Source organism: Bombina bombina, chromosome 10 (assembly GCF_027579735.1).
Source record: "Bombina bombina isolate aBomBom1 chromosome 10, aBomBom1.pri, whole genome shotgun sequence".
Taxonomy (NCBI): Eukaryota; Metazoa; Chordata; class Amphibia; order Anura; family Bombinatoridae; genus Bombina; species Bombina bombina.
The window spans coordinates 34,339,333-34,365,173 of NC_069508.1; the positions used below are offsets into that span (position 1 = coordinate 34,339,333).

Sequence of the window (25,841 nt, forward strand, 5' to 3'; positions counted from 1 at the left end):
TAGATAGAACATACAATTTTAAACAACTTTCCAATATCAAATTTGCTTCATTCTTGTGGTATCCTTTGTTGAAGGAGAAGCAATGCTCTACTGGTAGCTAGCTGAACACATGTTTATATGAGGTATATATGTGCAGCCACCAATCAGCAGCTAACTCTTGTAGTCCATTGCTGCTCTTGTGCTTACCGAGGTATAAATTAGATTATCAAAGTAAATTGGAAAGTAGATTAAAATTATTTACAGTACTCTGTCTAAATCATGAAAGAAAAAGTTGGGGTTTTATGTCCCTTTAAAAGAAATGACCGATTTTAGTGACTTCCCATGGGTGTAAGTATGTTTTCATGCAAATAAGTCCAATTCTTATCAGTTATAGAGGGTAACGAGAGATATTAAACAGTAAATACAGTTTTGCAACAATGTATAACATTGCCACAATCATTGTTGCAATCACTACTGCCATAGAATGCTAAAAATATGTGCACACTCCTAAACTCTCAAGAGCATACCTAGGCCTACTCTCAGAAAGGATACCATGAGAACAAACACATTTCATAATACAAGTAGATTGTTTATAGCTGCATGTTCTCACTAAACCATGAAAGGGATATTTTGACAGTACAGCCCCTTTAACAAATTGGTAACATACCTGAACTATCAGAATATATAAAAATATAACTTAATCGCTATACAATATCACTTTAGATTATTACGTCATAACAAAACTATAAGGATTTATATCTTACTTGCTTTGTGCCAGGAACACACATTTATAGCCTTTAATACTTTTTAGCCTCATCACTAGGTTCTCTCTCTCTTGTTTTGCAGACTGTAGTGACCAACGATTTAGAATCTGGGGACAGGCAGAAAGCCATGAAACGACTTCGAGTGCCACCCCTTGGAGCAGCCCAGGTGAGATTACAGCTGTTATACTCAAATTATTTATTTGTTCTTAAACCCAACGTATTTATTGACAAAACCATGAGGAAGATTACAGCATTGAAAACTATTTTAAATGAAACATTCTCTTTATATGCAGTATCTTCTCCTTATTTGAAATATAGAGGCATTTTTAAACATCAATGTTTAAAAAAATATATAATAAGGTCAGAGAAGTTTTTGTTTATACTTGCATATCCCTTTAAAGGGGACATTAAAAAAATATGATGCAAGTGAATGTGCAGCCATTACACATAACATTGTGCATAACAAGTTATGATAAAGCTATTGATACTGAAGACAACAAGAAACGCGTGTTCCATACATACAGATTTACACCGCTTTTTAGGTAATCTGGAACATCACTTGAGGGTAAAACAAAAACATAGTTTTGTTATGACACAATCATCCATCTTAAAAATGGAAAGATCTACTGCATTTGTGACACTTCTTTCTGAACAAAGAAAAATAATTGCACTTTATTGTCCCCTTACTGTGTTGTCATTCTGTCTTACCGTGCTTTTTCTTCCCTTGCCAAGTCTTACTACACAATCTTTTTTTTCTCCTGGTTTTATTGTTCTATCGTTAATCTCTCTCTATACAGCCTGCTCCAGCATGGACAACTTTTCGAGTGGGTCTGTACTGCGGGGTCTTTATTGTTCTGCAAATAGCGGTCGTTGTGGCAGGTACTTTACCCTTCTTTGCTTATATTATGTAGGTATTCTAGAACTTGCATATAACAAGGTAACATCACAATAAGTGAATATATATCTTAGGGGGCACGCTTCCACCTGCCACAATAAAAATACAATAAATACATATAAAGAGCCCTGAGCTATATTATCTTTTAAAAACAGTCAGTTTATATATATTTGGTCTAGTGCCTAGACAGCCAACACATTTCTCAAAATATGATGTAGAACACTCAGACAGTTCCACTTCAAACCATGTAATGATGCAGGAGAATCTGCGATGTTCAGCACAGAAAAGGACTCCGCATGGCGTAACACTGCTATATCAATGTAAATAATATAAGACGTATCAAAGTGCTTTTATAGGACCCCACCAAAGTCCCATGCAATTAATGAGGTTACCATAATAATACTTATGGGCGTCATCACATACGGAGGTCTAAAAAAACCCAAAACGATTTCTATTATTGCAAGCTTGTATATGAATGATAAAACAGCTGTGTTTAGAAAGCTTAGAAATGTCTTGCAATAAAACGTGCGGTTTCTGTTACATTGAGGCTGCATCGTCTTCCCAGTGTGCGCCCACCAATTCAACAAGAGCGAACAGTAGCTTGGTTTCCAGTGAGACGGCCACTCTCAGCCTGCATTTTGTAGCGCTATATATATAATATAATATAAGCGGCAACATTATTTACATTGTCGTGGCAGTGTCACAATATGTGACTCCCCTTTCATTCTGTTTGAACATTACAGATTCTATATGTTGCTCTGTGTTTCGTGTGGTTCACATTGTCTACATATGATGCATGTTCCCTACACATGCACAGTTTCTTTAGGAGTTGCAAACATTCCTTACAAATAGAGGAACACAGTTTTAGCATCATTTATCATTTCTAGATAAGCTATAATAATAAAATAATAATGAACCAATAATAAACATTGTTTGGATCTAGTAAGAAAGTGAACTCCTAGATATTTCTCATTCCAGGTTTTATGGTGTTGAAGAATGAGAATGTGTGGCCCCTGGTGAGGATTTACAGAGGCGGGTTTCTTCTGGTGGAGTTCCTCTTCCTTCTGGGCATAAACACCTATGGTTGGAGACAGGCTGGGGTTAACCATGTCCTCATCTTTGAACTTAACCCTCGTAACAACCTCTCCCATCAGCATCTGTTTGAAGTAAGCCCTAGTAGGATAAATCTCTCCAGTATTGTCTTGTGATGGGAGATTGACATGATATTGAGGGATGTTTGTGTTCATTGTGACCGCACATATAGCAGGAGATGATTAATGGCCATAATGTTAGTATTAAGCTCCACACTGCTTTGTTCTCCCTCTGCAGATTATCACCTAAATTACCGGCTCCAGCCCTATATCGGTCTGGCAGTGACATTTTTCAGGGAACCTCTGATCACTTTTTGTTGAAGCTCACCCCTTTTCAGATAGTTATATTTGCAGTATCAAGAAAGCAATTGTACATTATATTTTCATAACTATCCTTACATTACATTCAGAAGGGATATTCATAATAAGGTTGTACTGCCCATTCTTTGTTTGACCATTTGTTTTCCATTAACCAAAGTATGGAAATATCTCTTATCTGGAGCCTGGTTCTGTGTTTAAGGGCCGGATAAGTCTATAGTGATACTTTGCCTTAGATAAATCTATACTGCCCGTGATAGGTAAAACTTGGCTCCTGCTGTGTTGCTCAGGTGACATTTTTAATGACTCCACCCATCCAACTGACCACTGTATGGCCTCTTGGTGCTTTCCTTCAAATCCTCAAACGTGCCAACCCTGGAGGACAATCAACTGCCTATTTCTGTATTTCATAGGAGTAATTTTCATAGCCTTTATCCTTTAACTTATTGCGAGCTACTGTTAAGTTCTCTTAAGTAGATGTTATATGCTTCAGAAATAAGCCCAAGCATCACATTCCTTCTGCTGTCCCACGTACATACCATTCTGAAGCTTATTTGTGTTCATCAGACAAAGCAGTTAATCAAAGATTATAGATATGTTGTTAAGTCCCATCACACAGGGATTTTACTTAAGATCCATAGCCTGGTTTTATAAAAAAACAAACACAAAAAACACCCCAGCATTTGTAGACTGTACTAGATTACTGTACATAAGGGTAAAATCTTTCCTATTTATATAGTTTGCTCTAATCTAATTAAAGAAGAGTAACAACCTCTGAAAAAAAATTGTAGCCTAGTATTTCTCCTTTATTTACCTTATCTCAAAATCTGTTTTACAGTCATGGGACAGACCCATATGGGTGAATGCACCAGTCTCCATTATTGCAAACTGCATGATTATTCTATTAAAATAGAGCAACCAGCAGAGTCCTTTTCCACTGAAGACGTTTTAGATATACTTCATTCTTATGCCACCAGCCAATGTTAATCTGTGATGCTTTAGTTGATTTAGGCTTAGCAGTGGGTGCCTTGGGATTTGCTGCTCAAGCACAGATAGCACTATGGTTAAAAACATGGCCAGCTGATTAGGGTCATTAGCTGTAGTTTAGATGCATTATCATTTTATTGCAAAATATTGTTTTGCTCGAAGCTATATATTATCAGAAAGTCCTCAGGAAATAACCTTTATTTACACTAGGATAAAACCAGTATACATCCAAGAAGCTCTCTTGCACCAATGACAAGTCCAGGATGAATTATACAATGTCTAGGGGGTTACAAATGTATCCAATGTTCTTTCAGCTCCAAGATACATTCTATTGTTTAAGTCTCTAAAGTTTGACAAATACTCCTGATTTTAATTGGAGTTATGGAACCTGGTTAATACATATCTACCGTGTTGATCTGCATGCTTCATTCATCTGGCTCACTAAAAAAAAGTGTCATTCTTTAGCCAACAATGTTTCAGCTTGCTGCCCTTTCCTTCAACTTAGAGATGTTTATACAGATGATTGCCTAGGTCCTCTCTGCCTTTCTACTATGTTATGGTTACCAGGTATTTTAGTATCACCCTATTTAGTGCACATTTTAATCCTGGCCTTTTTTTTATACAGCCAAGTTCTCGCCCACACAAGCACAGATCTGCAGTACATTCAACCCACCTCTCCAATGGCTTCCTGATCCTCTCCACTAGATTACATTCTAAGGCAGTGCTTTCCAAACTGTGTGTCAGGACACATTAGTGTGTCGGCAGCAGTGTGTGGGTGTGTCCCTGCTTCAGCACAATTTTTTTTAAATGATTTATTTATTTATTTTAATTGTTTTTTGGTTTCTGACTTTCCGCCTGCCTGCTATGCATATCACATGGTTGACACGTGATTGATACCTAGTGGGTCACAGATCATCTTAACCTATTGGCGCAGCTCAGTGGGAACTGAAACTATTACCATTGGCGGATTTGGCAGCACATTGGCTCCTGACTGCACGTGTAGTCTCCTTAATTGGCTCGTGACTGCAAGTGTAGCCAGTGAGTGGGACAGCAGTGTGTTTGCAGCGCGGGCAGTAGTCAGTCGGACTCGCAGAGCTCTGAGGGTGGCAGCTTAAATGCTGAGCAGAAGTCAGTGGGATTGTTTTGCAGCTAGCTCCCAGTAGTGCATTGCTGCTCCTGCTCTTGATATATGGATAGGAAGTGGAAGCTTAAAAATGCTTGATGATGAAATGCGAGTGTCTTTATCTAATATTACACCAAATATTCAGAAACTGTGTTCATCCCATCAACCTCATACATCCCATTAATATAGTAAGTAGCTATTGGTGTTAATAAACTTTTTTTAATTCTTGCACATACATACTGTTACTTTGTAAATACATTTCGTTATTATATAATTTATGTATGTGTTCGTATCTTTTAAAACAAGTTAGTTTAACCTCCTTTTTGCTAGTACAACTGAATTACTGTGTCGTGAAATGATGTAGGTCTAAAAAGTGTCACCAACATGAAAAGTTTGGAAAGCTCTGTTCTAAGGAGTCAGCATGGACTCCTCTCTCATAACAGTTCCTGCTTTTGGCAAACACTTCTGGCTTGCATGTCTCTACTTATGGTAGGGGGTTTAGTAACCATTACATTCATAAAATTTTACATGTGCCTCTTACCACTTCATTTTAGTTATAGATGGCACCACATTTTTAATTATCAGTGACATTTTTTTCCCTCTCTCTTGGTGCATGACTTCCTCATGACTTAAATCAATCCTCTGCCTCTAACATCACACTGAGTGTTTCTCAACGTACATGTCTGTTGTGGACATTAAGTACAAGTCCTATAGTTTACCAACAAAGGAGTCTATTCCCATTAATATTATGCAATTCAGGGTTTTCTCTTTGACTTTGCTCTGTAGGTAAGAGACTCATGGGCTTTTCCATGGTGGTACAATCGGATAATCCCACCAAATTATCTGACATAAATCACCAAGTAGAAATACATGATCCTGTTTCTATGTATAAAGTCTTCAAGATCCTGACTTGGGTATGGTTACATATCCCTGCCCTCCAGATCTCAAAAATCAACATTTGTATCATACTCTATACCAGTTGATCGTCCTTTCAGCCTTCCTTATTTTCAGAACTTACCGTTCTCTGTGGCGTACATTCTGTAGTTTTTATAGCCTCTAGACAAAGCTCTAAAGTTGCCCTTTTCATTTCTAGAAAAAAAGATCCTCAGTTGGTTTTATGGAAGCATTGTACGTGCCTTTGAACATTAGCCCTCCCATAATTAAGCAACCACAGTCCTGCACTTGGTCAAGCAAGATTGTCCATGCATGCGTTTCATTGCCCATTCTGGCCTCAAATGCTTTGATTTTAAGATCACTTCATGCTAACTACAGGTCTCTTCCTGCTTCTGGATCTCTTTCATCAAGATCCCTTTCTCTGCCCTAACCGACTATGGTCATTTACTCATTAAGGAATGAATAAACGTCAGTCAATTCTACAGTCACTACTTTTTTTCCCCCTGGATTTTCATTAAAGACGAATTGTAATGTGAACATTCCTCAAGTGTTCTCGCTGAGTACTTTTATCTCTACATCTAATTCTTTCTCAGTGTTTTCCCTTTCTTACATCTAACATGGCCTTAGCTGGGCATTGGTGACACTGATACGGTTTGTTTCCAGACTATTAAGCCTTCCATAATGATTATTTGCAAAACTTTGATTCTGACCCATTTGTCAAAAATGCTCTGCTTCATGTGCTGTCACAATGAACATTAGGGACAACTATACTTCTGTACTTCCTGTTAAGTCCCCTCCTCACTGAATATAAAGACCCACCCTACCAGAGCTGGTTCTTTGCATGTTCTCTTTTGCCTTTCTTTCTTCTGGTATGGCTTGATAGAGTGTAGAGAAGAGTAGAGGGATCTTTCTGTTCAGTGGTTTATTTTAAGTACCTGCCTTTTACCATTAGTGGCTTTTAATGGACTCATGTAATGCATGGTATGTTCCATCACTCAAAGCAAGAGGAAAGGGATTTAACACCAAGTACAAAAAGAAAATGAAGCTGCTTTCTATTTTGAAGGGGAAATAATTTGAACAGCATAATTTTTTTAATTAAATTTCTTATTTAAATGACTTTTTATTTAATTTTCTGCATGTTTATGTGGGTTTCTGAGGAAAACTGGTTTTGAAATGGACGGACATTTATAAATTCTCTTACTCTGCTAAAAACAATATTCTTACTGGGACTAACTCAATTTCCAGTTTGCCAGAAGTTTTTGCCCGCGTTGCATTTTACATTCCTAACTAAATTCATTTATGCCTCATTAGTGTAAAGCTACATTACAATGTCCTAACCAGCTCTATATAAGGTGATTTTAAAGGAACTCACAGTTCAAAGCAATTTTCACTTTCTGCTTTAAACCTACCAGACTTGAGAAATATTTGTATTAAAGGGCCATGATACACAAATGAAGCACTTAAAAGTAATGCAGTATAGTTGAAAAAAGCGGACTAGAAAATATCACCTGAACATCTCAATGTAAAAAATATATTTTACCTCAAAATTTCCTAAGTTTTCACACACCATTATATAGGAATTTAAGCAGCAAATCAGTATGTCTGTCCCGGGACCGGCAAGGGAGTGAGCCTCATGTGTGTGCTCTGCCGTACAGTAGTAATCTGTTCTGCAGTGGCGTGTCTGTGTGTTTGCTGCCGTACAGAAGTAATTTGTTCTGCCGTACAGTAGTAATTGGTTCTGCATGGGCGTGTCTGTGTGTGTGCTGCCATACAGTAGTAATCTGTTCTGCAGTGAGGTTTCTGTGTGCGCGCTGCCATACAGTAGTAATTTGTTCTGCAGAGGCGTGTCTGTGTGTGCTGCCGTACAGTATGAATCTGTTCTGCAGTGGTGTGTGCTGCTGTATAGAAGTAATTTGTTCAGCAGTGGTGTGTCTGTGTGTGTGCTGCCGTACAGTATTAATCTGTTCTGCAGTGGCATGTCTGTGTGTTTGCTGCCGTAGAGAAGTAATTTGCTCTGCTGTGGCATGTCTGTGTGTGCTGCCGTACAGTAGTAATTTGTTTTGCCGTGCCTGTGTGCTGCTGTACAGTAGTGATCTGTTCTGCAGGGGCGTGTCTGTTTGTATGCTGCTGTACAGTAGTAATTTGTTCAGCCATGTCTGTGTGCTGCTGTACAGTAGTAATTTGTTCTGCTGGGGTGTGTCTGTGTGCGCTGCCGCACAGTAGTAATTTGTTTTGTCGTGTCTATGTGCTGCTGTACAGTAGTAATTTGTTCTACAGGGGCGTGTGTGTGTATGCTGCTGTACAGTAGTGATCTGTTCTGCAGGGGCGTGTGTGTGTGTGCACGCTGCCGTACAGTAATCTGTTCTGCAGGGGCATGTCTGAGCTGCTGTACAGTAGTAATTTATTCTGCAGGGGCGTGTCTGTGTGCTGCTTTACAGTAGTAATTTGTTCTGCAGGGGTGTGTCTGTGTGCTGCTTTACAGTAGTAATTTGTTCTGCAGGGGCGTGTCTGTGTGCTGTTGTACAGTAGTAATTTGTTCTGCAGGGGCGTGTCTGTGTGCACGCGCTGCCGTACAGTAGTAATCTGTTCTGCAGAGGTGTGTTTGTGTGTGCGCGCTGCTGTACAGTAGTAATTTGTTCTGCAGGGGCGTGTCTGTGTGTATGCTGCCGTACAGTAGTGATCTGTTCTGCAAGGACGTGTCTGTGTGTACGTACTGCCGTACAGTAGTAATCTGTTCTGCAGAGGCGTGTCTGTGTGTATGCTGCTGTACAGTAGTAATCTGTTCTGCAGTGATGTTTCTGTGTGTCCTGCCGTATAGTAGTAATTTCTCTTGCAGTGGCGTGTCTGTGTGCTGCCATACAGTAGAAGTCTGTTCTGCAGGGGCGTGTCTGTGTGTTCTGCCGTACAGTAGTAATCTGTTCCGCAGAGGCCTATCTGTGTGTGCGCTGCCGTACAGTAGTAATCTGTCCTGTAGTGGTGTGTCTGTGTGCGCTGCCGTACAGTAGTAATTTGTTCTGCAGGATCACTGTGCAGTACTGTATGTAACACCTTATATCAGGATATCTGTCAGATTAGAATTACTGTACTGTAGGTAATGCCTTATATCATGGTATCTCATAGATTAAAATCACTGTGCGATACTGTACGTTACACCTTATATCATGGTCTCTCTGTCAGATTAGAATCACTGTACTGTAGGTAATGCCTTATATCATGATTTCTGTCAGATTAGAATCACTGTACTGTAGTTAACGCCTTATATCATGATTTCTGTCAGATTAGAATCACTGTACTGTAGGTAATGCCTTATATCATGCTGTCTGTCAGATTAGAATCACTGTACTGTAGCTAACGCCTTATATCATGGTATCTCTGTCTGATTTGAATCACTGTGCAGTACTGTACGTAACGCCTTATATCATGATATCTGTCAGATTAGAATCACTGTACTGTAGGTAATGCCTTATATCATGGTATCTGTCAGATTAGAATCACTGTACTGTTGGTAATGTCTTATATTATGGTATTTCTGTCAGATTAGAATCACTGTACTGTAGGTAACACTTTATATCACGGTATCTGTCAGATTAGAGTCACTGTACTGTAGGTAACACTTTATATCACGATATCTGTCATATTAGAATCACTGTACTGTAGGTAACACTTTATATCACGATATCTGTCAGATTAGAATCACTGTAATGTAGGTAACACTTTATATCACGATATCTGTCAGATTAGAATCACTGTACTGTAGGTAACGCCTTATATCATGGTATCTGTCAGATTAGAATCACTGTACTGTACGTAACACCTTATATCATGGTATCTCTGTCAGATTAGAATCACTGTACTGTAGTTAACGCCTTATATCATGGTATCTCTGTCAGATTAGAATCACTGTACTGTAGGTAACACCTTATATCATGGTATCTCTGTCAGATTAGAATCACTGTACTGTACGTAACGCCTTATATCATGGTATCTGTCAGATTAAAATCACTGTACTGTAGGTAATGCCTTATATCATGGTATCTCTGTCAGATTAGAATAACTGTACTGTAGGTAACACCTTATATCACGATATCTCTGTCAGATTTAGAATCACTGTACGGTAGGTAACGCCTTATATCATGGTATCTCTGTCAGATTAGAATCACTGTACTGTAGGTAACGCCTTATATCATGGTATCTCTGTCAGATTAGAATCGCTGTACTGTAGGTAACGCCTTATATCATGGTATCTCTGTCAGATTAGAATCACTGTACTGTAGGTAACACTTTATATCACGATATCTCTGTCAGATTAGAATCACTGTACTGTAGGTAACGCCTTATATCATGGTATCTCTGTCAGATTAGAATCACTGTACTGTAGGTAACACCTTATATCATGGTATCTCTATCAGATTAGAATCACTGTACTGTAGGTAACGCCTTATATCATGGTATCTCTGTCAGATTAGAATCACTGTACTGTAGGTAACGCCTTATATCATGGTATCTCTGTCAGATTAGAATCACTGTACTGTAGGTAACACCTTATATCATGGTATCTCTATCAGATTAGAATCACTGTACTGTAGGTAACGCCTTATATCATGGTATCTCTGTCAGATTAGAGTCACTGTACTTAGGTAATGCCTTATATCATGGTATCTCTGTCAGATTAGAGTCACTGTACTTAGGTAATGCCTTATATCATGGTATCTCTGTCAGATTAGAATCACTGTACTGTACGTAACGCCTTATATCATGGTATCTCTGTCAGATTAGAATCCCTGTACTGTAGGTAACACTTTATATCATGGTATCTCTGTCAGATTAGAATCACTGTACTGTAGGTAACACTTTATATCATGGTATCTCTGTCAGATTAGAATCACTGTACTGTAGGTAATGCCATATATCATGGTATCTCTGTCAGATTAGAATCACTGTACTGTAGGTAATGCCTTATATCATGGTATCTCTGTCAGATTAGAATCACTGTACTGTAGGTAATGCCTTATATCATGGTATCTCTGTCAGATTAGAATCACTGTATTGTAGGTAATGCCTTATATCATGGTATCTCTGTCAGATTAGAATCACTGTACTGTAGGTAACACCTTATATCATGGTATCTCTGTCAGATTAGAATAACTGTACTGTAGGTAACACCTTATATCATGGTATCTCTGTCAGATTAGAATCACTGTACTGTACGTAACACCTTATATCATGGTATCTCTGTCAGATTAGAATCACTGTACTGTACGTAACACCTTATATCATGGTATCTCTGTCAGATTAGAATCACTGTACTGTACGTAACACCTTATATCATGGTATCTCTGTCAGATTAGAATCACTGTACTGTACGTAACACCTTATATCATGGTATCTCTGTCAGATTAGAATCACTGTACTTAGGTAATGCCTTATATCATGGTATCTCTGTCAGATTAGAATCACTGTACTGTACGTAACACCTTATATCATGGTATCTCTGTCAGATTAGAATAACTGTACTGTAGGTAACACCTTATATCACGATATCTCTGTCAGATTTAGAATCACTGTACGGTAGGTAACGCCTTATATCATGGTATCTCTGTCAGATTAGAATCACTGTACTGTAGGTAACACCTTATATCATGGTATCTCTGTCAGGTTAGAATCACTGTATTGTAGGTAACGCCTTATATCATGGTATCTCTGTCAGATTAGAATCACTGTACTGTAGGTAACGCCTTATATCATGGTATCTCTGTCAGATTAAAATCACTGTACTGTAGGTAACACTTTATATCACGATATCTCTGTCAGATTAGAATCACTGTATTGTAGGTAACGCCTTATATCATGGTATCTCTGTCAGATTAGAATCACTGTACTGTAGGTAACGCCTTATATCATGGTATCTCTGTCAGATTAGAATCACTGTACTGTACGTAACACCTTATATCATGGTATCTCTGTCAGATTAGAATCACTGTACTGTAGGTAATGCCTTATATCATGGTATCTCTGTCAGATTAGAATCACTGTATTGTAGGTAATGCCTTATATCACGATATCTCTGTCAGATTAGAATCACTGTACTGTAGGTAACGCCTTATATCATGGTATCTCTGTCAGATTAGAATCGCTGTACTGTAGGTAACGCCTTATATCATGGTATCTCTGTCAGATTAGAATCACTGTACTGTACGTAACACCTTATATCATGGTATCTCTATCAGATTAGAATCCCTGTACTGTAGGTAACGCCTTATATCATGGTATCTCTATCAGATTAGAATCACTGTACTGTAGGTAACGCCTTATATCATGCTGTCTGTCAGATTAGAATCACTGTATTGTAGGTAACACCTTATATCACGATATCTCTGTCAGATTAGAATCTTTTTACTGTACGTAACGCATTATATCATGGTGTATCTGTCAGATTGCAGGCTTTTTGGGTATTCTGTGGTGCCTGAGTCTGCTTTCCTGCCTTTTTGGACAGTCGTTGCATATACCGATGCAGGTGAACCCGCTGGCTCTGTACGGCTTCATGCTTATCTTCTTAGTCAACCCCACCAAGACGTTCTACTACAAGTCTAGATTCTGGCTTCTCAAACTGTTGGTAAGTATTGTGCTCTGACTAGTTCTTATGGGCAGCTTTTTGCAACTTTCTAGCAAAGCCTTTGATATTGTAATTTGCTTTCCTGTTTTTATGTTTTTGTTTATTCCTTTCAAACTTTTTTTTCTTTTAATGTTTTTAATTTAGTATTTCCAATTCTCTTTCTATTTAACTTGTTGCTGTGACCAGATCTGTTTCTATGATGAGTCTATTTATTCGCTCCAAAATGGGGAGCCACTTGTGTGTTTCATAGCTTTAGATCAGGACAAAAGTCTCTGGTGTCTAGTGGTGTAAGTGATAACCTGTGGCCCATTCTCAAAATCAACCTGTATTACTATGTAAAGATAAATAAAACAAGAAAAACACAGACTTCCAAGAAACCTTGTCCCATACCAAATGTAAACTTATTTATCCATGTCTATGTAATAGCCAAAATATTAATAAAAAACGCACTGAACATTCACCTTAAAGTTACCAAAATAGATCTCCCATATACAACTGTAAACCATGTAAAACAGAGTTCTTCAAACTTTTTTTTCCCTAAGACCTAGTGCCATGATTTTACATACCGTTGCAACCCTTTTTTCATGATTGGTATGAAAAATTAAAGTAAAATACAGCAAGATAGCTGCAATTTTTGGCAAAGTGACTAAGATGTGTGTGTTCTTTATTCCTGATTGTACTCAAACTCTAAAGTAACGCACGTACTCTCATACAGCGCGCACGCACTCTCATACAGCGCGCACGCACTCTCATACAGCGCGCACGCACTCTCATACAACATTTCACGACCCAGTAAACCTGATGTTGTGACCCAGTAATGGGTCCAGACCCATGGTTTGAAGAACCCAGATGTACAACAAGGAAATAAGGACATAGGGGTAGAATTAAGAAGCTGCATTTGCAACATTTTCAGCCATGGGGGGCAGGTTTGCATAAGTGATCCTGCTGCCACAGAAGCTGCTTCTTTTTCCTCTCCACCACCTCATACGTGGTGAGAACCGCACAGGGTGATTGACAATTGGTTGCGCCGGAGCAGGGGGGGACATTACACCTGTACAAAACATATCACAATAGTATAAGAGAAATCATTCTTCCATTTTAGTTCTGTTTGTTTGTTCTTCCATGTCTTCATGTTTACCGTATTAATGCGATTCGTCACTTTCTGCCCCTAGTTCCGCGTCTTCACTGCTCCTTTCCATAAAGTGGGTTTTGCAGATTTCTGGCTGGCTGATCAGCTTAATAGTCTGGCGCTCATCCTCATGGATCTGGAGTTCATGATCTGCTTCTATAGTTTTGAGCTTAACTGGGGAGTAACCAAAGGGTTGGTCCAGAAAGGTAAGTTTGTTAACTCTTCCACAAACAAACACTGATTACATCTTACACGCAAGTTTACTAAGCATTTGCATTGTTACAATCGATTACATTTTATTCATGTGCTCTTAAAGAAATGATGTGATTTGCAATAAGTCATAGCCGAGAAGGCAGCAAAAGCCGTTGTCACACAAGTATCCTTCTCTTTTGCCTATTGTGTTTTGCCATTTTGTTTATTCTCTAATGGAGACGTATAGTTTTATTTTACATAGATTTTATTTTTTAAGAAATTCATTGACCATTAAAGGGATAGAAAGGTCAAAATAGAAATGTGCTTGGGTTCATTTTGATTTTAAATAGAAACATTTCACAACTTCCATTACTACCGGTTTTCAGCGACATACGCCGCGAGGGCCTGCGCACCAGCATTCAAACACTACACTCTGAGACTCACCATTGACTTATATGACACAATTTAATTCTCCACGTGCACAATATACAGCACTTTTACAGATGAATGTGTTCCAAACCAAGATCACAACTGCAACCCAGTATTATACAACTCCAGTCCGCAAGTACCCCTATCAGACCAGATTTTCATGATACCTTAAAGTGAAAGTAAAGTCAGGCTAATCTTTATTTAGGAAAAAGGAGAGTGTGTGTAACACAAATATCCTATATTAGTCCACAAAGGACGTTTATGGAGGGTGCTGAGTGCCAAAAGTAATGAGTTAATATAAATGGAAAAGAAGCACCTATAGCAGCACTCGCTTATAGAGAGTATGGGGAGGTAGGGACCCCTATCGTTAAAATATAACTTTTAATAACGATCAAAAAAATATAAAAATCTGTAGGAGACGGATAACACAAACAACATATAGTGTTAAAAACGGCACAGATGGATACCTACAAACAATAACCGAAAGAGTGATGATATCACTGGTAGTTAAATACTGGGATGAATATAGGGCCCCCTAATATTATGAATGTGCATATATTAGTCTATTAAGTGTACACTGTCTAAACATGTGAAAGGGGTAAATACCCCAATAAGGAGTGCCTATATATAGACCCTGAGTTACTGGCCTAAATGATGAACAATTTTCACACAAACGGATATGTAAAACTGTATGAACAATTCAACCACTAAAATAGAGGGGACACAGTCCTAATTACATATAAAGCAAACAGGCCAGGGAGATATACACAGAGACAAACCCAGTATAGTTGGCCGATCCCAGTGTGGCACAAATTTCACACGGACAATACTAATATAACACTAAATAGTATTTAAAGGGAAAAGCCCAAAGCAAGTAATACCAAGTAATTATTTTTTTTGATCGTTATTAAGTTATATTTTAATGATAGGGGTCCCTACCTCCCCATAATCTCTATTAGCGAGTGCTGCTATAGGTGCATCTTTTCTATTTATATTCACTAATAATTATTTAGAATTGAAATAAATAAATACCTTTTTGTTCCAATCTAGTTTGCCCAACTCTCTCTGCGTTCCTCCACCTGCATTAAAAGAAAAATGTCATTTGTTGGGACGATTCCAGCCGTATCGAACTGATTGGTTCCCTCATTGGCATCTAAATCAGTTCGATGTACGCCCCGCCTTGTAATGTGCATGCGCCTAACTCTGATATCTGCCTGTGTCTCAAAGCGCGTTCATGCAAGCTGCATACGCATTACCAAAGGGCATCCCCTAATATCATTACATCACTCACACGGAGATAGCGATCAGACCAAACTTGCAGATACCGAGACACTGTTAGGATGATCTCCACTAAAATACTAAACAATGAATCGAGCGATTCATTGTTAGTATGTATCTCAGCGGAGATCGTAATATTGCGCATGCGCACAAATTAAGTCATTGAGTACGAGCACGCTTCCTTACACATACGGTGGGTGGGACCGCTGATCACAGTGAGAAAGATAAAGCCGAAAGAAAGCAAGGGGGCGGAGGGAGCGACAGAAGAGCAAGATCGCAATTATATAATTATTTCAAAAAACGTAAATATAAAAAAAAAAATTAAAAGTTAGCGACTAAACTGTTTGATAGTCAATAAAACTAAAGTAGTATTCGAATAGTTAAATTTACTTTCACTTTAACTAGAGCACAGGTGAAATTATCAGCAGATAGGAGAGAGGTTAGTAACCATGGTTACTGGTTAGCCGATTATTTCCCCTGTGCTCTAAGTTATCGTGAAAATCTGGCCTGTTAGGGGACTTAAGGACTGGAGATGAGAAACACTGTTCTAGGGTACAAACTTATTAAGGTAATACTGAATTCAAAATGAAACTAACGTATCTGATAGAGCATACGGTTTTAAAAACAACTTTCCATGTTACTTAGGTCATTAAACTTGCCTCTTGATCTAATGTTCATGAGTGTATACTGAGGTATGCTCAGGGGTTGTGCACGTGCCTTGGGCACTATATTGCAACAGTCTTTGTAACAATGTTATACATCTAGTGCTCAAGTCCTGTGTGTGCTCCTGAGCTTACTATAATTAGAGTTTTGCCTGCGAGTAGTTAACAAATTTTGTTCGTTTTTAAAGCATCCGGTAGCAGTGGAAAGATTGCAGTAGATATCAAGTAAATAAACAATCACTGTGCAGTTTGATTCTTTGTGTAACGGTCCTTTTTATCCTCATTCCCATAACAGAAACTGGGGTGTGTAACACATATTCCTACGGAGTGAGAGCTGTGGTTCAGTGTATTCCTGCCTGGCTACGGTTTATACAGTGCCTGCGACGATACCGAGACACCAAACGTGCGTTTCCTCACCTTGTCAATGCTGGCAAATACGCCACTACCTTTTTCATGGTCACGTTTGCTGCACTCTACAGTACTCACAAAGGTAAATAAATGGTACAGACATATTAGCTAACACTACTGATGCTCTTCAGTATTTCATAAAGATAACCTGGAATGCTGCGTATACTAATAATGTCTTATTCTGTGTATATTCTGTTTATGATTTACTATATAGTACGCACAATATCCTTTAGTTATTGCTGATTTTTTCGACTAAACTGCAGAAAAATAAATAAATAAATAAAAAGTATTTGTGATATTTCATTGAGAGATTTTCACATAGAGGTTAAAATCAGTTCCTTCCATTATAATTACTAATCTAACCTCTTTGTGTGTTTTATTTACTGAACAAATATGATCGCTGCCATGGACAGCAATACATTGTTATATGTCAGACAAACTGCGCCTGCTATAGCTTATCTGTGATTATTCTTCTTTATCTAAACCTAGTAATCACTATTTATTTAGCCTGTGTTTTATCGCTAAAAAACCTCAGTGTTGTTTAGCATTAAAGTTACTGTTTGTGTTTGATATATGTAATATTACTTTTACACTATAAATAAAAGTTTGAATCATCAAAAATTTAAAAAATAAACAAAAAACATCATTAAGCAAATTAAAATATTACAATTTAAACTGACAATAAGCACTAAAGATAAAGGAGCAATATTTAAATGTTTTTTTTTACTTGAATAAAAGGTTAATATAAAGTTGTCTTATTCTGATGAATGAAATGGAGCATTTAATCTTTGCTTTAGATCCTCCATTTATAGCTTTTATGATTTTTCTCTTTCATGATTCAGAAAGAACATACAATTTCTTTTTAAAGACACGAGTCCACGGATTTCATCCATCCTTGTGGTATTACGCCTCCTGGTCAGCAGGAGGGGGCAAAGAGCACCACAGCAGAGCTGTATATATATAGCTCCTCCCTTCCCTCCCACTCCAGTCATTCTCTTTGCCTACGTTAGTGATAGGAAGATGTAAAGTGAGGTGCTAGATTAGATTCTTCAATCAAGAGTTTATTTTTTGGAAAAGATCATTTGTAGAGTAGCGCCCCAACTATACTCAGGGCTGAAGGTTAAATAAAAGCACATATAAGTTAAACATATATAAACTCAGTTATAATTTATTTAAAACAAAAATATAAATATATCAAAATTCCCAAATAATGAATTCTTACTTCAAACCTCTGTATATACAAAATATTTATTGAAGCATGATATGTGTCACCTAAAAAATTAAAAATCAATCCTAAACAAATAAATAATCCTAAACAAATAATTTATCTAATAACAATAGTTGTGGCCACAACTTTATATTTATATGATAAAATCGAGTGATATTAATTTCCAAACTCTGATTTTTTATAGGCAGTAAGAGGACTCTTATAAATGTCCTGATTAGCTCACAGTTTGCAATTCTCCTTTTGGAATTTTCTTAAGGATACTATATTCTCAATGTTAATATTAGTGTTGTTAAATAGTTTCAGTTGAGTATATACACACCGGGTAGCGTCACTTTAGCCGTTAGGTTTTCACACTCAGTTTTAGATCACAGAACCAATCAGCTATTGGTATTTGGACAACTCCCTTATTTGAATTTCCAATGCCGGTTAGAAACTTTGCAGAGTTATGGCAATTGTAACAATAATTCTCAGTATTTTTGCAAGAAATTAAGTGTTCTCCTTTGTATCCAAACAGTCTTTTTCTACTATTCACTTTCTAACCGCTTTAACTTTTAAAAGAGAAAAACGCTCTTACCTCGTCTGTGTCTCCTATTTCTCTTAGGCGGCTTCTTAATTCAAGCCTGGGTATCGTGGAAAGCTGAATAAGTAAATTGTAGTCCTGACAGCTGCAGCTGTCAGGACTACAATTTACTTATTCAGCTTTCCACGATACCCAATAACTGCAGAGAATTGCTCAAAAGTGTCCAGGTAAGGCTTGAATTAAGAAGCCGCCTAAGAGAAATAGGAGACACAGACGAGGTAAGAGCGTTTTTCTCTTTTAAAAGTTAAAGCGGTTAGAAAGTGAATAGTAGAAAAAGACTGTTTGGATACAAAGGAGAACACTTAATTTCTTGCAAAAATACTGAGAATTATTGTTACAATTGCCATAACTCTGCAAAGTTTCTAACCGGCATTGGAAATTCAAATAAGGGAGTTGTCCAAATACCAATAGCTGATTGGTTCTGTGATCTAAAACTGAGTGTGAAAACCTAACGGCTAAAGTGACGCTACCCGGTGTGTATATACTCAACTGAAACTATTTAACAACACTAATATTAACATTGAGAATATAGTATCCTTAAGAAAATTCCAAAAGGAGAATTGCAAACTGTGAGCTAATCAGGACATTTATAAGAGTCCTCTTACTGCCTATAAAAAATCAGAGTTTGGAAATTAATATCACTCTATTTTATCATATAAATATAAAGTTGTGGCCACAACTATTGTTATTAGATAAATTATTTGTTTAGGATTATTTATTTGTTTAGGATTGATTTTTAATTTTTTAGGTGACACATATCATGCTTCAATAAATATTTTGTATATACAGAGGTTTGAAGTAAGAATTCATTATTTGGGAATTTTGATATATTTATATTTTTGTTTTAAATAAATTATAACTGAGTTTATATATGTTTAACTTATATGTGCTTTTATTTAACCTTCAGCCCTGAGTATAGTTGGGGCGCTACTCTACAAATGATCTTTTCCAATTTCAGTGATTTGAACGTTTTTTTGAGGGGATAACGTTTTAATTGAGTAAGCTAGGAAGGTAGTATATTAGTGAGATCCAGAGGAACGCAGTGTATTCAAGAGTTTATTTTTTAAAGTGGTGCCAGAGAGTGCTACTTTTTTCCAGGGTGTAGCCGTAGTCCATGTCGGTCTCTACAGTAGAGCTATTGGTGGCTTTAGAGCAATGGGAACTGGTGGGACATAATTCTCACTGCGCCTCCCATACTGTGATGCTGCCCTTTCTGTGATGGCCTCAGCTGAATCTAACTCAGGCTCTATCTTGTCTACAAGACTATAGGAGGGAAAGGACCTCTGAACCCTGTTGAGGCTGCCCTGCTGTCGGACAGCATAGAGGTAAGTGCAGCCTTTATTTCTCTAAAGGAAGACTCCTTTAGGGACAATTTTACCTCAGAGAGGTTCTGCACTTAAGTATGTATCTATTTATTGGGAACATGGGCTCTGTCAATAAAGAGCTCTCTTGCCAGACAGAATTTAGCAGATTTTGGGCCACGCTTGGGGCTATTTTATTGGGGACATAGTCTCATCTAAAGAACGGGACTTCCCCACATGATGGCTTTGTTCCGATACTGGGCTATGCTAAGGGTTAATTTTAAGAACCGCTTGGATTTATAATGTATAATATAGGATTCACTTTCTTTGTTTGTGACTTTAATATGGCTACGTGATACATGGCTTAGCCGATAAAGGAGGCAGCATTAACGGGCACTGGATTCTGGGGCTATCGGGTTTTATGTTAAAACTTAGCCGTGCAGCGGTTTTAGACTTTGACGCCCACGAAGGGCGGGGCTCATTTTTGCGCGCTTCAGTCAGTTCAGTGACGCCGCGCAGTTGTTTCCTAAGTTCCGACATCGATATAACCAGCTGGGTGTTACGCTAAGAACTGCTTGGTTTGATAAAGCAAGGGGTTGATAGCGTTCTGTGATTTGATTGCTAGCTGAAGTTGTTAAGCTTGCCAGAAGAGCGGTCTCAACTCTGGGTTACCAGGTAGGCGCTTCAGCGGAGCTGTTGAGGCGTAGAGGTGCAAGAGTTACTAAAGTATTTCCGTTTTAAAAACTTGTGTGTTTTTTTAAGTTTTTAGGGGGCCAATACAAAGGATATAGTATTTGTTTCTTTTCTTTTAAAGGGCCAGTATAGGTTTTGTTTAAGGTTCAGTTTCTCATCGAGTATTAGTTCATATACACTCTTGCTTCTTTGCAACACAATAGAGAGTGGTTGAATAAGTTTTTAAGGCGTTATACTTTTTAAAGGGCCAGTATATATATTTTTCATTATTCTGTTTTATCATGGATCTAGAAGATATCCAGAATGTAAATTGTGCCATGTGTTTGAATGCCAATGTGGAACCTCCTGTTCCTTTTTGTCCCTCATGCATTGAGAGGGCTTTAAGCTGTAGAGGGAGGATTTCTTTCATGTAATTAACAAGAGTCCATGAGCTAGTGACGTATGGGATATACATTCCTACCAGGAGGGGCAAAGTTTCCCAAACCTTAAAATGCCTATAAATACACCCCTCACCACACCCACAAATCAGTTTTACAAACTTTGCCTCCAAGGGAGGTGGTGAAGTAAGTTTGTGCTAGATTCTACGTTGATATGCGCTCCGCAGCAAGTTGGAGCCCGGTTTTCCTCTCAGCGTGCAGTGAATGTCAGAGGGATGTGAGGAGAGTATTGCCTATTGAATGCAGTGATCTCCTTCTACGGGGTCTATTTCATAAGGTTCTCTGTTATCGGTCGTAGAGATTCATCTCTTACCTCCCTTTTCAGATCGACGATATACTCTTATATTTACCATTTCCTCTACTGATTCTCGTTTCAGTACTGGTTTGGCTTTCTACAAACATGTAGATGAGTGTCCTGGGGTAAGTAAGTCTTATTTTCTGTGACACTCTAAGCTATGGTTGGGCACTTTATTTATAAAGTTCTAAATATATGTATTCAAACATTTATTTGCCTTGACTCAGAATGTTCAACTTTCCTTATTTCCAGACAGTCAGTTTCATATTTGGGATTATGCTTTAAATTATCATATTTTTTCTTACCTCAAAAATTTGACTTTTTTCCTTGTGGGCTGTTAGGCTCGCGGGGGCTGAAAATGCTTCATTTTATTGCGTCATTCTTGGCGCGGACTTTTTTGGCGCAAAAATTCTTTTCCGTTTCCGGCGTCATACGTGTCGCCGGAAGTTGCGTCATTTTTGACGTTATTTTGCGCCAAAAATGTCGGCGTTCCGGATGTGGCGTCATTTTTGGCGCCAAAAGCATTTAGGCGCCAAAAAATATGGGCGTCGCTTTTGTCTCCACATTATTTCAGTCTCATTTTTCATTTGCTTCTGGTTGCTAGAAGCTTGATGTTTGGCATTTTTTTCCCATTCCTGAAACTGTCTTATAAGGAATTTGATCTATTTTGCTTTATATGTTGTTTTTTCTCTTACATATTGCAAGATGTCTCACGTTGCATCTGAGCCAGAAGATACTACAGGAAAACCACTGCCTGCTGGATCTATCAAAGCTAAGTGTATCTGCTGTAAACTTTTGGTAGCTATTCCTCCAGCTGTTGTTTGTAATAATTGTCATGACAAACTTGTTAAAGCAGATAATATTTCCTTTAGTGATGTACCATTGCCTGTTGCAGTTCCCTCAACATCTAAGGTGCAGAATGTTCCTGATAACATAAGAGATTTTGTTTCTGAATCCATAAAGAAGGCTTTGTCTGTTATTTCTCCTTCTAGTAAACGTAAAAAGTCTTTTAAATCTTCTCTCTCTACAGATGAATTTTTAAATGAACACCATCATTCTGATTCTTTGGACTCTTCTGGTTCAGAGGATTCTGTCTCAGAGATTGATGCTGATAAATCTTCATATTTATTTAAGATGGAATTTATTCGCTCCTTACTTAAAGAAGTACTAATTGCTTTAGAAATAGAGGATTCTAGTCCTCTTGATACTAATTCTATACGTTTGGATAAGGTTTTTAAAGCTCCTGCGGTTATTCCAGAAGTCTTTCCTGTTCCTAATGCTATTTCTGCAGTAATTGCTAAGGAATGGGATAAATTGGGTAATTCATTTACTCCTTCTAAACGTTTTAAGCAATTATATCCTGTTCCGCCTGACAGGTTAGAATTTTGGGACAAAATCCCTAAAGTTGATGGGGCTATTTCTACCCTTGCTAAACGTACTACCATTCCTACGTCAGATGGTACCTCGTTTAAGGATCCTTTAGATAGAAAAATTGAATCTTTTCTAAGAAAAGCTTATCTATGTTCAGGTAATCTTCTTAGACCTGCTATATCATTGGCTGATGTTGCTGCAGCTTCAACTTTTTGGTTGGAAACTCTAGCGCAACAAGTAACAAATCGTGATTCTCATGATATTATTATTCTTCTCCAGCATGCTAATAATTTCATCTGTGATGCCATTTTTGATATTATTAGAGTTGATGTTAGATTTATGTCTCTGGCTATCTTAGCCAGAAGAGCTTTATGGCTTAAGACTTGGAATGCTGATATGGCTTCTAAATCAACTCTACTTTCCATTTCTTTCCAGGGAAACAAATTATTTGGTTCTCAGTTGGATTCTATTATTTCAACTGTTACTGGTGGGAAAGGAACTTTTTTACCACAGGATAAAAAGTCTAAAGGTAAAAACAGGGCTAACAATCGTTTTCGTTCCTTTCGTTTCAACAAAGAACAAAAGCCTGATCCTTCGTCCTCAGGAGCAGTTTCAGTTTGGAAACCATCTCCAGTCTGGAATAAATCCAAGCCTGCTAGAAAGGCAAAGCCTGCTTCTAAGTTCACATGAAGGTACGGCCCTCATTCCAGTTCAGCTGGTAGGGGGCAGGTTACGTTTTTTCAAAGAAATTTGGATCAATTCTGTTCACAATCTTTGGATTCAGAACATTGTTTCAGAAGGGTACAGAATTGGTTTCAAGATGAGACCTCCTGCAAAGAGATTTTTTCTTTCCCATGTCCCAGTAAATCCAGTGAAAGCTCAAGCATTTCTGAATTGTGTTTCAGATCTAGAGTTGGCTGGAGTAATTATGCCAGTTCCAGTTCCGGAACAGGGGATGGGGTTTTATTCAAATCTCTTCATTGTACCAAAGAAGGAGAATTCCTTCAGACCAGTTCTGGATCTAAAATTATTGAATCGTTATGTAAGGATACCAACGTTCAAGATGGTAACTGTAAGGACTATATTGCCTTTTGCTCAGCAAGGGAATTATATGTCCACAATAGATTTACAGGATGCATATCTGCATATTCCAATTCATCCAGATCATTATCAGTTCCTGAGATTCTCTTTTCTAGACAAGCATTACCAATTTGTGGCTCTACCGTTTGGCCTTGCTACAGCTCCAAGAATTTTCACAAAGATTCTCGGTGCCCTTCTGTCTGTAATCAGAGAACAGGGTATTGTGGTATTTCCTTATTTGGACGATATCTTGGTACTTGCTCCGTCTTTACATTTAGCAGAGTCTCATACGAATCGATTTGTGTTGTTTCTTCAAGATCATGGTTGGAGGATCAATTTACCAAAAAGTTCTTTGATTCCTCAAACAAGGGTAACCTTTCTGGGTTTCCAGATAGATTCAGTGTCCATGACTTTGTCTTTAACAGACAAGAGACGTCTAAAATTGATTACAGCCTGTCGAAACCTTCAGTCTCAATCATTCCCTTCGGTAGCCTTATGCATGGAAATTCTAGGTCTTATGACTGCTGCATCGGACGCGATCCCCTTTGCTCGTTTTCACATGCGACCTCTTCAGCTCTGTATGCTGAACCAATGGTGCAGTGATTACACGAAGATATATCAATTAATATCTTTAAAACCGATTGTTCGGCACTCTCTAACGTGGTGGACAGATCACCATCGTTTAATTCAGGGGGCTTCTTTTGTTCTTCCGACCTGGACTGTAATTTCAACAGATGCAAGTCTCACAGGTTGGGGAGCTGTGTGGGGATCTCTGACGGCACAAGGAGTTTGGGAATCTCAGGAGGTGAGATTACCGATCAATATCTTGGAACTCCGTGCAGTTTTCAGAGCTCTTCAGTTTTGGCCTCTTCTGAAGAGAGAATCGTTCATTTGTTTTCAGACAGACAATGTCACAACTGTGGCATACATCAATCATCAAGGAGGGACTCACAGTCCTCTGGCTATGAAAGAAGTATCTCGAATTTTGGTTTGGGCGGAATCCAGCTCCTGTCTAATCTCTGCGGTTCATATCCCAGGTGTAGACAATTGGGAAGCGGATTATCTCAGTCGCCAAACGTTGCATCCGGGCGAATGGTCTCTTCACCCAGAGGTATTTCTTCAGATTGTTCAATTGTGGGGGCTCCCAGAGATAGATCTGATGGCCTCTCATCTAAACAAGAAACTTCCCAGGTATCTGTCCAGATCCCGGGATCCTCAGGCGGAGGCAGTGGATGCATTATCACTTCCTTGGAAGTATCATCCTGCCTATATCTTTCCGCCTCTAGTTCTTCTTCCAAGAGTAATCTCCAAGATTCTGAGGGAATGCTCGTTTGTTCTGCTATTAGCTCCGGCATGGCCTCACAGGTTTTGGTATACGGATCTTGTCCGGATGGCATCTTGCCAGCCATGGACTCTTCCGTTAAGACCAGACCTTCTGTCACAAGGTCCTTTTTTCCATCCAGATCTGAAATCCTTAAATTTAAAGGTATGGAGATTGAACGCTTGATTCTTGGTCATAGAGGTTTCTCTGACTCCGTGATTAATACTATGTTACAGGCTCGTAAATCTGTATCTCGAGAGATATATTATAGAGTCTGGAAGACTTATATTTCTTGGTGTCTTTCTCATCATTTTTCTTGGCATTCTTTTAGAATACCGAGAATTTTACAGTTTCTTCAGGATGGTTTAGATAAGGGTTTGTCCGCAAGTTCTTTGAAAGGACAAATCTCCGCTCTTTCTGTTCTTTTTCACAGAAAGATTGCTATTCTTCCTGATATTCATTGTTTTGTACAAGCTTTGGTTCGTATAAAACCTGTCATTAAGTCAATTTCTCCTCCTTGGAGTTTGAATTTGGTTCTGGGAGCTCTTCAAGCTCCTCCGTTTGAACCTATGCATTCATTGGACATTAAATTACTTTCTTGGAAAGTTTTGTTCCTTTTGGCCATCTCTTCTGCTAGAAGAGTTTCTGAATTATCTGCTCTTTCGTGTGAGTCTCCTTTTCTGATTTTTCATCAGGATAAGGCGGTGTTGCGAACTTCTTTTGAATTTTTACCTAAAGTTGTGAATTCCAACAACATTAGTAGAGAAATTGTG

At 38.2% G+C, this 25,841-nt stretch overlaps 1 protein-coding gene across 1 annotated transcript in view; it reads left to right on the forward strand.

Annotated features, from left to right (window-relative positions):
• Positions 1-25,841, forward strand: part of XPR1 (xenotropic and polytropic retrovirus receptor 1) — a 307,783-nt gene that overhangs the window by 235,505 nt on the left and 46,437 nt on the right. The window contains exons 6-11 of the mRNA XM_053693944.1: positions 826-909; positions 1,541-1,622; positions 2,617-2,804; positions 12,485-12,664; positions 13,837-13,999; positions 16,650-16,844. Coding sequence (XP_053549919.1) covers positions 826-909; positions 1,541-1,622; positions 2,617-2,804; positions 12,485-12,664; positions 13,837-13,999; positions 16,650-16,844 — 892 coding nt within the window. The remainder of the gene's footprint in view (positions 1-825; positions 910-1,540; positions 1,623-2,616; positions 2,805-12,484; positions 12,665-13,836; positions 14,000-16,649; positions 16,845-25,841) is intronic.